At 35.5% G+C, this 12,606-nt stretch overlaps 1 protein-coding gene across 4 annotated transcripts in view; it reads right to left on the bottom strand.

The window, feature by feature from the left end:
• Window positions 1-7,260: 7,260 nt before the first annotated feature.
• NXPH1 (neurexophilin 1) overlaps window positions 7,261-12,606 on the bottom strand; it is a 402,419-nt gene continuing 397,073 nt past the window's right edge. For 3 of the 4 annotated variants that reach the window (XM_047843248.1, XM_047843245.1, XM_047843242.1), the window contains one exon: window positions 7,261-9,684. In XM_047843248.1, the coding sequence (XP_047699204.1) occupies window positions 8,923-9,684 (762 nt within the window). In that variant the 3' untranslated portion in view covers window positions 7,261-8,922. The remainder of the gene's footprint in view (window positions 9,685-12,606) is intronic. The other variant, XR_007148850.1, reaches the window with a different exon arrangement.

Below are 12,606 nucleotides of genomic sequence, written 5' to 3'. Positions count from 1 at the left end.
ATTTCATGGAAAATGTCAAATAAAAAGCAATATTTAAACTTCTAGATCATATTTATATGGGAATATATATAATTAAAGTAAGTAATTCAGAAATTAAATAAAATACCTAAAACTTATGTGTTCTGGTATAATGTTATCAGTTATAATTCTACTTACTGCTTTACAACATATGTCAGAGAAATAATCAAATTTTGTTGTCAACTCTGCCATAATAAACTCATACCAGATCTTTAACCAGGCCATTTTTAGGTCTTTTGTCTTTTATAGGCAGTTTTTGTTTTTCTCTGATCCTTTTGCAAAGTCTTCCTGAAAAGTGTTTCTCTTCAAGGAGATTCATAGAAAAGACTCTGACAAGCACAGGTTTCTGATAACTTTAAGATTATAACACGAAACTAGGTTAGAATTTCTAAAACTCTAATGGAAAACTCATTGATCTATAAAGCTGCTAACCCAAGATGAAGCAAAACAAGAATTAATTACAGGCAACTGAATCAACTGATGGAGGTGACTATAATTTTTATGGCTTTATTTAAAGCATTGCTGTTCTTTAATGTTTTGTTTTCCAGATTTAAAGACTGACTCGTGGAGAAATAGAAAATCTAACATACTGATTACTACTAGTAGGGGATTGAATCAGTAATCGAAAACCTCCCAAAAACAAAAGTATAGGACCAGAAGGCTTCACTGGTGAATTCTACCAAACACTTAAAGAAGAATTAATACTGATCCTTCAAAAATTCTCCCAAAAAATAGAAAGAAATACTTCCAAACTCACTTTTGTGAGGCCAGCATTCCCGTGCTACAAAAATCAGGCAAGAAATACCATCATCATCTATGATGAACATAGATGCAAAATCCTCAACCAAGCATTAGCAAACTGAATTCAACAATACATTAAAAGGAGCGCACACTATGATCAAGTGGGATTTATTCCAGGCATGCAAGAATGGTTCAACATTTGTAAATAAGTCTACATGATATACCACACTAACAAAATGAAGTATAAAAATAATATCACCATCTCAATAAATGCAGAAAAAACATTTAATAAAATTCAACATCCATTTATGATAAGAACTGTCATCAAAGTGGGTATAAAGGGAACATACCTTAACACAATAAAGGCCATATATGATAAGCCCACAGCTAACATCACACTCAATAGTGAAAAGCTGAAAGCTTTTCCTCTAAGATCAGGAACAAGACAAGGATGCATATTCTCCCCAATTTTATTCAACATTGGAGGTCCTAGGTGAAAAAAAAGAAATAAAAGGTATCCAAGTTGGAAAGGAAGAAGTAAAACTCACTATTTGCGATGACCTGATATTCTATATAGAAAACCCTAAAGACTCCACCAAAAAACTGTTAGAACTAGTAAACAAATTCAGTAAAGTAGCAGGATACAAAATCAACATACAGAAATACATTGCATTTCTATACACTAATAACAAAATACCAGAAAGAGAAATTCAAAGCACACCCATTTACAATTACATTAAAAAATACTTAGGAATAAACTTAACCAAGGAGGTGGAGGTGAATATTCTGTACACTGAAAACTATAAGACACTGATGAAAAAAGTTGAAAAAATTGCCAAAAAAAATGGAAAGATATTCTGTTCTCATCAATTGGAGGAATTAATATTATTAAAATGTCCATACTACCTAAGCAATCTACAGATTCAACATGATCCCAAAAAAATACCAACAGCATTTTTCACAGAACTAAAACAAATAATGCTAAAATTTGTACGGAACCACAAAAGACCTCAATAACCAAAGCAATCTTGAGAAAGAAGAATAAAGCTGGAGGTATCACACTCCCTGATTTCAAACTGTATTACAAAGCTACAGTATTCAAAACAACATTGGCATAAAGACAGACACACAGATCAATGGAAAAGAATAGAGAGCCCCAAAATAAACTCACACAAATATGGTCAACTAATTTAAACAAAGGAGTCAAGAATATATAATGGAGAAAGGACAATATCTTCAACAAATAATGTTGAGAAAACCAAAGAGCCACATGTAAAAAAATAAAATATAAGTAAATAAATAAATAAATAAATAAATATAAAAATAAAACAAAACAAAGAAACTGTACCACTGTCTTTCACCATACACAAACTTAACTGAAAATGGATTAAAGACTTGAATGTACGATCTAAAACTATAAAACTCTTAGAAGAAAATATAGGTGGTAATTTCTTTGACATTAGTCTTGTGATGATTTTTTGGGGATCTTACATGAAAAGCAAAGGCATCAAAAGCAAAAATAAATACATGGGACTACATCAAACTAGAAAGCTTCAGTGCTGCAAAGGAAATCATCAACAGAATGAAAAGGCTGTTTAGTAAGTAGAAGAAAATATTTGTAAATCATATATCTGAGAAGGAGTTAATATCCAAAAAATACAAAGAACTACAACTCAATAGCAAAACTAACAAATTAAAAAATCCAATTAAAAATGGTCAGAAGATATGAATAGAAAGTTTTCCAAAGACATACAAATGACCAAGAGACACATAAAAAAGATATTCAATATCACTAATCATCAGGGAAATAATATATTTCCTTATCAATAAGATTACAAAATGAGATATTACTTCATACCTATTAGAGTAGCTATTACCAAAAAGGCAAAAAATAACAAGTGTTGGCAGGGATGTAGAGAAAAGGGAACCCTCATACACTTTTGTTGAGAATCTAAATTGGTGCAGTCACTACAAAAAACATGGAAGTTCCTCAAAAAATTAAAAATAGAACTACCATATGATTCAGTAATTCCACTTGTAGGAATCTATCCAAAAAAATTAAGACACTAACTCAAAATGATACATGCACCCCATGTTCATTGTAGCATTATTTATTTATAACAGTCAAGATATGGAAAAATTCTAAGTATCCATCAAGGGATGGATGAAGTGTGTGTGTGTGTGTGTGTGTGTGTGTGTTGTGTGTGCAATGGAATGTTATTCAGCCACAAAAAAGAATGGGATCTTGCCATTTGTGACATGAATGGACCTTGAGGGCCTTATCCTAAGTAAAATAAATCATACAGAGAAGGAAAAATTCAGTATGATCTTCCTTATACATAGAATCAAAAAACAGAAACAAAAACAAGCAAACAAACAAACAAACAAAAAAAAACAAGCTCATAGATACAAAGAAGAGACTGAAAGTTGCCAGAAAGGGGAAAGGGGTATAGACAAAATGGATAAAAGGGGTCTAAAACGTATAAAATTCCAGTTATAAAATAAACAAGTCATGGGGATATGATGTACAGCATGGTGACTATAGTTGGTAATACTGTATTTCATATTTAAAAGTTGCTGAGAGTAGGTCTTCAAAGTTTTTTATCACCAGAAAAGAAGTTTTATAACTATGTATGGTGATGGATGTTAACTAGACTTATTGTAGTGATCATTTTGGAATATATACAAATATAAAATCATTATGTTATACACCTGAAACTAATGTAATATATGCCAATTATACTTTAATTTTTTTTGAAAAACTACATGAAATATTTTCAACCTGATTAGGTGATATCACTTAACCATTGCTTTTTACCAAAAACTTTTATAAATTGCAAAAAATAAATTAATTTTAAAATAGGGTTTCAGGGCACCTGGGTGGCTCAGTTGGTTAAAAGTGTCCAACTTTGATTTCAGGTCAGGTCATGATCTCACAGTTCGTGAGATTAAGTCCCTCATCAGGCTCTGGGCCGACAGGGTGAATCCTGCTTGGGAGTCTCTCTCCCCCTCTCTTGCCCCTTCCCAGCTCATGCTCTCTCTCTCTCAAAATAAACATTTTTAGGGGCGCCTGGGTGGCGCAGTCGGTTAAGCCTCCGACTTCAGCCAGGTCACGATCTCGCGGTCCGTGAGTTCGAGCCCCGCGTCAGGCTCTGGGCTGATGGCTCAGAGCCCGGAGCCAGCTTCCGATTCTGTGTCTCCCTCTCTCTCTGCCCCTCCCCTGTTCATGCTCTGTCTCTCTCTGTCCCAGAAATAAATAAATGTTGAAAAAAATTTAAAAAAAAAAAATAAAATAAAAAAAATAAACATTTTTAAAAATAAAATAAAATAAAACTTAGTTTCAGAACACTGACAAAGTTAATTTGGGCAGTAACAGAAACAATGGCAGATATTTCATCAAAAAAAAAAAAATACCAGTGTGGCACATTAACATATTCTAACAAGTCTCTTGGATTACTTCTTTAAATAGTCACAATCTCAATGGCCAAGTGTACTTCAGTGTTTGAGTAAAGGAATTTGACCATCAGAAATCAATCATATTTTAGTTGTCTCTTTGGAACTCTGACATAGGATTAGGAAATAGAAAGTCAGCTCCTGCCAGGTGAGGATGATGTGAACAGAGTTTTGGCTGTTTGTCCAAGTCACTAATTAGAATTCGGGGGAATCAACAACTGGCAACTCTAAAGGCACCTCCAACTACAACAGCCACTACAGTCACCAAAAGACAGTCTCTAAGCCTTCTGCATCCATCACTTCTGGGACCTTTAGACTTGTCCTCCAATCCATCAGTGAGAAGAGACATGTTCTTACAAATGCAGAACCAAAAATATTAAACTGTTTTTGACCAAACTTGGAGCACTTGGCCAGCTTCTTGGCACTGGTAGTCTCCTAATTTTAGGATAAGGAAATTAGGAAATCTTTCTAATTTCTAGACTGTGTTCATACAAACAAATTGAAACTAAAATTCGCTCATGAGAATTCTGTTCTTCCCCATCCTAGTCAAAAGTAGTTGTAGATTTGTTACTTAAAATATTTCTGATAGTACAGGATGTAAAACGCAATGATACACCATAATTTTAAATTAAGGATTGTTTCCTTTATGAGCCCAGTCTCTGAAATCAGTCTCTGATATGCATGGGACTCCTGAGAAAATCCTGATTTGGCAACCAGTTTTTCAGAATTCAATTCTGTCTTTAAGATACTCACTTTTTGTCTCCTATAAACTAGGTAAATAGTAATTATCTTTATGCATATTAATGTTTTTAAATTTTGTACTTTTAATGCACCCACTAATTTGCATTTTATTTAAACAAAAATGTAAAGATGTATAATAAATATAAATAGGTAAATCTATTGATAATTGAATAAATATCAATAAATATCTGAAACTGGTACACAAACCAAGTCTTTAAAAGGCTTATTAGGGGCGCCTGGGTGGCTCAGTCGGCTGAGCGTCCGGCTTCGGCTCAGGTCATGATCTCACAGTTTGTGAGTTCGAGCCCCGCATCAGGCTCTGTGCTGACGGCTCGGAGCTTGGAGCCTGTTTCAGATTCTGTGTCTCTCTCTCTCTGCTCCTCCCCTGCTCGTGCTCTGTCTCTGTCTCTTAAAAATAAATAAATAAACATTTAAATTTTTTTTAAAAAGGCTTATTAAACCCAGCCATTTGAATTTGCCTTAAGCTAAGAGTTGGCATTCAAAGTTGATGATGGAGATGCAAATTGCTTTTCCAAAGAGCTGTTTATATTGGTTAAGCTGCTTCTTACATGTAAAATAGTGGGGAAAAGGGAAAAGACAAACACTTTCTCAGGCTTATGATTTTTTTAATCTATTCTGTGCAAAAAATATGGCTTACAGTTTATTGCTGAAATGTAGGAACCTGAAGATTCCCAGTCCACAGTTTTAAATTTAACAAGTATCTCAATTGCTTGCAGAATAATTACTTCCAGAACTTTAATACTATTCTATTAACAGTTAAACCCCTTCTATTCATGCAGAGAAATTCTAACAAGAGCCATGGACTCAAAAATGCCCAATTGATACCATACCATGACAATGCATCGTTTTTATCATAAGTAGATAAACCAGTAACTTGTATCATTATTCTTCCATGAGGCAAGAATCTGCAATAGTTATTTCTTTGTAGTAATTTCAATTTTACTAAAATGTTTCTGAAAAGAACAATAAGTAATGACAAACACATGTTTGCATTAGGTGCTATTTCCACATTGCAGGTTTTTTCTATAACTTAGCAAAGTTATGAAATAATATTTAAGATTCTAGCGAAGGTGATTATCTTAGGACAACCTAAAATTTATTTTCTCCAAATAACAAATAAATTTCTAGTATAAGTAAAACTTAACTGACCAGTCTGTTAAAGCAACAAGTTGGTCTAATAGAGTTTTAATCTAACCCTTAGAACCTTCATCTTCATCATGATCCTCGTCTAGAACAGGAAGAGTATATTGGATACAAAGTTCTGTATCATCGTGACTTTTCTATATTACAGAGGGAGGTGATGATGTAGCAGTTTGGGATAAGTGTGTACAGGGCCAGAAGAGTCCTGAAAGTTTAGATTTTTAAAAATTGAAAGTCTTGTTGGAAGTTTGTTACATTTTCTTTTTCTTTTAAAGGAAAACTACACAGAAAAATAATTGAATTCATTGGATGTTAGTTAGCTATGTTCTTAAAAAGCAACATTTCAAGAAGAGATTGGAAAGCAGGAAAGACGGGTGGAGATTGAAGTATATTTTTATCTCATCTTGAATTTGGAATTAAAAAAGGACAGATTAGACCCCATAATGGAAATCACAGTCCACTAATCAGATGATCCTAAAAATTTTTTTAATGATTTTCTCTTTCTCATTTAGTCCTCTGTTTGCTAAGAGCAACTAACTCCTAAGTGATCATTATGATAAATAAATCCCAGAATAACAAGATTTATCTGTGGCAAATTTGTCCCACAGTTAGAATTCATGATGCATTCATTGCCTGTTGTGCCAGATAGAGTCTGTTCTAACATTAGCTTCTAAATTCCACGGCAAATTAATTAATGCATTGATAGAAATGGTTGTCGAGATACATTGGAGGATTTTGAGAGATGGACATTAAACGGAATGATGTGTCTTTGACTTGCAGTTGAAGGCTTTCTTTAGTCAAATCAGTTGCTGAGTCCTCACTTTAGAACTCTGTGGTCTTGTGTTCCCTGTAGTACTTCTATTATTTTCTATATGAGAACATACTTATCCTTATGCAGCATGAAGGGAAGATGAAAATGGGTTAGTGTTTTAATTTGGCTTCTTTGGTTAACCTTTGAGACTCTTAATATCCCAATCCCTCATTTGTGACTTTAAAAATGGGTTACCTTACGTACTTCTTCTTCTGTTTATTTCGCTGGGATTATATACAGTAATTTTTTTAAAAGAAAGTTTAATGTCCATAAACAATGCTATATAAATAAATTGATCCAATTTGGTATAAGTAAATTGAACACCTAAGCCTTCTCACTGCTATTGTAATTTTCTCAGTTGAGTTGTATGATAACAGTAGAATCAGGGAAAGCCAGCCAGAGTTCTTCAGACATCTTGACTTTCTTTTAAAGAAAAAAAAAAATTACCTTCTTCTCAATCTCCCTGCTAAATAAAGACTCTACACAGGAAAAAAAAAAAAAAACCAGCTATAATCATTTAAGAGACCTCAATCATCTCTTATGCTCATTGATATTTGGTATTCTTGAATTAACTAGCACGACAGTAAACCAAAAATGTGTGCAATGCTGTATGCCACAACTGTTTGCCAGGCTTGAGACTGAAACTCCTAACTTGTTTTGACTGGGCAACTAATAGCAATTTAGATAGTTCTGTACAAATTTAGAGACATGAGATGCAAAACCATTACTGTATTCCAGCACATTCTTCCTGTCAGAACCATTTAAATCACCATCTTACACAAGCACATATTGAAACTCAACTTTAAGCATTTTATTTTTATGTACATTTCATTTTGTCCAGAAATAAAATATCTAAATACAGACAGACTGTAATGTTGTATATGTATAGCTTTCAACAATACTTGAGCTGAATAAATGCTTTGTACATTAAGTTTGTCTTTTTAATGGAGGTCACAGCTACATTGATAAAATGGATTCCTCATATCCTTTTTTTTTCTTTTTTAACCAATAACAAGCAGAGAGACAAGTACAAGTTAATATTAATAAGCAGCTCAAATAACACTTGGTTAAACTATGTACAATACAAACCATTCATACAAATGAAGACTAGGATATTGAATTTGTTACAATATGTGTAGTAAAGATAAGACAGACACTTATAACTTACATGGTGTCTGTCAGGCATTTCCCTTCTTATATAATGATCAGAACTTGTTTTAAGCAGCCTTAGTTGGTCTCAACTTTGCGAAAGTCCAAAGACTGGTGATGAAAGCTGTAATCCAATGTCTGCCCACATGTAAATTCCAAATGTTTGCTCATCTTTACTGAAAACAGGCTCCCTCCATAGAAAAAAAAAAAAAAGAGCCATCTTATATTACCTTGAATGTGCCTACTGTATGCTGGAAAAAAGTTACTACACTTTGTTGTGTTCATAAAATAAAGAATACTGAGCTCTAAAGACACATTTTTTTTTCCATTTGAACAAGCATATACTCCTACAGTAGTATTTACCAGTACAGCTACTCCAAGCAGTAGGAATGCATGAGTGGGGATTATTGATTAGCATGTACTCAAGACTTTAAAAGAGATTTCCATAACAGCAAGTGTTAGAAACCATTCACTGTCTAGTTAATCCTTTTGCTTGATGATAGTTTATCCTGAACCATTATGAGTCAGATAACGAAAGCCCTCCTGACAGCAATCATGACAGATGCAAGCTGAAATGTATATGAACGTGTGTTTGTGTATATCTATGTGTGAGAGTATGTCTTCAAGTGTGCCTTTAAAACCTGTAGTGATTTACAACTATGCTGAGAGATGAAGCTGACTGGGCAGAAATTACATCGGATTGTTTTCCACTAGCGTCTTTGCAGCCAGTTGACGAGAGCAGCAGTGTAGACACATTCCAGGCAACAGATGTGACCTTCCTCTTTGAGGTAACAGCCCTGTCATATGACCTTTAATTCCTCAGGCTTCAGTCTCACCCATGTCCATCCTCATCCGGAGGGGAAGTAAGGTGTGTCACTGTGGTAGTTGTAGTCAGGGCACACTTTCTGTACTAGTTTATAATCTGTACTATAAAAGGAAATGTAAATACAGATCACCTTGAAGGGCTTGGAGCAGAGCCAGGATACATGACTTTGGGTCTGCTCCTGGTAACAGGTTTTTGAAGGATCATAGTTGCAGAGTGTGTTCTTGGTAGCCTTGTCAACCTTCTCATATTCAATGCGACAGTTAAAGGACTTGGAATCTTTGGCATCAATCACGGTTTGTTGTGCCAAGTCGAATTCCACTATTTTTGTAGGGGGCACCAAGCTGACAGATACATTCCCTTGACCAGTGGAGTTATGCCTGAAATAAACACTAAATGTCCCATTGCCATGATCTACAATTTTCCCAGTTATCAACAGGTTTAGCTTCACTGTTTTGATGTTGGAATGAAAATCACCCCATCCAAACATTTTCTTAAACTTGCCCGTCTTAACAATGGGCCTTCGCTTGGCCCTGGGCCGAGGCTCTTGTTGGTCTGTGGAGTTCCTCAGCCAGTCCCAAAGGTCTTGCTCAGAATAAGGTTCTGGGGTGTCATATCGCAGGTCTACATCTGTATCATTTTCTTTGCCACGAAAAGTCTGTGACAGGAGTCGGCTGATAGACAAGTCTTTGCTGCTTTCTGTCCATATGTGCTTTAGTGTGGATTTGCTGCTTCCTGATTTTAGAAGTTCTGACTTCCCACCATTCGTTAAATTGGCACATGTGACCTGCAAATGGAACAGAAAAAAATGGTGTTTACATCTCTGTATCTGAGAACAGCTCTTTCTCAGAGGCTCAGAATTAAATGAAGATACTTCACTTAAATTATCTTCAGCATTTGGCCAATATTTATCAACACATGATAAACACCACTTCTATTTTTATATAATGATGGGAGAGAGGAGGTATAGGTGGATAAAAACCACTAAACATGGCTGAAAGACTATATAAAAACATTGACTTTGACAAGGAAAAGACCATCTAAGATGAGTAGAGCAAACTGCATTCAAACAGAAATTAAACCAGTTATTTCTCAGCACTAAGATCCAAAAACTTTTAAAATAAAAACTTTACAAATAATTGTTACTTTTCTACTTCAAAATTGCCATTAGCTTTAAAACTATATGATTCTCAGAACTATGTCAACCAACATCCTAAAAATTTTTGGTCACCCATGCCACAGTTATATTAGAAAAGTCAGTTTTGTCAAGAGACTCCAGTATATTTTAACTGGTCTAAAGAAATCATGTTTATTATCAGCTATTAGTAGCATGGAACATACTGGATAAGACATAATGTTTTTACCCTAAGGGCTTAAAATGTGGTCCAGGAAAAGGGACATAAATGAAAATATCAAATACACAATGTCTTATAGATAATTGTCAATCTAGAGAAGCTAACAACACATGGTCAGTGACAGAGAGGTCACTTCAAGTTGGATTGTGAGAGTCACATTCAGAGCCATTCTCCTGGGATCCTGGTCTTCTCTCTGGGAAGATTTAGATTCCACAGCTAGACCAGGGAACCCTAAATCTAACTGACTGATCAAACATTCAGATCTGTCTTGCCAAATTATACAGGCATTGTCCTATATTTCACAGCTCCTATATTTATGTTTTAGTGTAGAAGAAATAAAAGAAAGAAATGAGAATCCACGATGCATTCATTAGTCTAAAGTTAAAGCAGTGACTTCTGATCTTAACATGGAGAGCTCAAGGACAGTAGAGAAGACAGCTAAGGACCCACAGGAATCAAAACAGCCAATACAAATAAACCCTTTAAGATGTGGACTGATTGCCTGTAAGGTAAGTCTGCTAAAGAGCCAAGATTCACAATAAACCTCTATCACCAGCCCCCTCTAGAATCAGTTCTAAGTCCTATCTCAGACATGAGTCTGACTACCACTCAGTAGCCTCATTTGGGCCTGCTAGTCTCCTTCCAAACTGTTCTCAAAATAAGAGGTAATTGCTGGAGAGCTTTTTAATTCAGGCCTACTAGGAATTAGAGCTGCATTCTAGGGATCTCTCCACAGACTTAGGTGTGGAGGCTTCTTGCTAAGATACAACCCTGGCCTGAGAATGGCCTTTTACTCAGTCACTTGTGCTAAAAGGACTCTATCCCAATCCCTAGGGACTAGCACATAAACTTTAAACCAGTCTTTCTGGAATCCATGCTCAGTGCTGCCACTTTCAAGCTGTGTGCCCTTGGTCAAGTCATTTAACATCCCTTTACTTAGTTTCCTGCAACTGCAAAGTGAGGGTAACAATGGTGCCTACCTCATAGCATGGCTAACACATGTAAATGGTTCAGTTAAATTTAGCTATGTTTATAAATCCCAAGCTGCTATGTGAAGACAAGTAGAGAAAAAAGGCCACCAAATAGTACATATGGAAGTCTGGCTTGAGAGTAGCTTTGCTCTTGGTCACATGGCCAAGTATTCAGAATCTGCACAGGATAGGTTTCCCAGGGACATATACATACAAGAGGGCCTAGTAATCTAAACTAGAACAAAATCACTTAGAACTTGTAATCTTGTCTTTTCACAGATTCCTCAGGAACAATGAGCTTTACATTACCAGCTGGTAAATAGTCTTATCTCTGCCCAGCTCAAACTGACAGATGTGAATTCTATGAGGCCATTCCCCTCTAGGATAAACTACCAGTTGAAGCTGGTCTCTTCCCAGTAATTCTGAGCTTTAAAAAAAACCCTGCAAGCTAGTTAGTCCCACACAAATTCATTGCATCTGAGACTAAATGAGAATTTACAATGGATTTACGTCCCATGACTATACCCTGAAAAACCAAGATGGCAATATTGGGTAGGCTAACACAAAATGTCACTATTTCAAGCTGCTAGTCTAAGTCCAGTTGCAACCCTTGTGATCCCCAAGGCAATAGTGATGCCTTTATAAAAAGATCCAGAAGGCCATTGTGCACAGAGATTAACAGAGGAGAGACAAACACTGACCAAGGGAGAATAAGACCCTAGGGATGGGATGAGGCTCAGAAAAATGGATGGATTGTGGTGGGGATGAGATCACATGTAAGAGAAATACAGATCAGCCTCATGTACATAGTCTCCAAATTCTTAAAACATATTACCCAACTGAAATGAACAAACCTCCTCATGTGGAATCAAGGATGGCTATCATCAGATGGGCCTCTATTGATCTTGGGGCAAATACTGGGAATTGAAAGAAGTTTGTCTTTGCTGCCAACTTTCTTTTAGTGCTAGGTTCTTCCCCTTCAGTTCTCCTCAACCCTTGAATTGGTCTCTCTCTTTTCCCCCTGCGCCCAAACTGCACCTTTTCCCCCTGCACCTGTTTTCAGAATCCCTTCATGCCAAAACATTCCAGAAATGGATCATACTCAAGCAGTATGTGAGTAAAAATAGCTAAGTGGCTGCCTTATCAAAATTCAATTTGTTGTTTAACAAGGACTGAATATTAAGTCTTAAAGGGATGAAACTGAGAAATAAATATCCTGTGGGGAGAGGGATGATACATAGAAATGTATGACTTTTCTTAAGGGAAAAGCATAAATTTCCTACCTATCCTCTTCACCTGATAATAAAGTCAGTTCTCTATGGAACAATTTTTACTCTAATATGAAAAGTATAATCCTTAGTAGTTCCCAAGTTAATATTATAA

Source organism: Prionailurus viverrinus, chromosome A2 (genome assembly GCF_022837055.1).
Source record: "Prionailurus viverrinus isolate Anna chromosome A2, UM_Priviv_1.0, whole genome shotgun sequence".
Taxonomy (NCBI): domain Eukaryota; kingdom Metazoa; phylum Chordata; class Mammalia; order Carnivora; family Felidae; genus Prionailurus; species Prionailurus viverrinus.
This window is presented reverse-complemented; position numbering and strand designations above follow the sequence as displayed.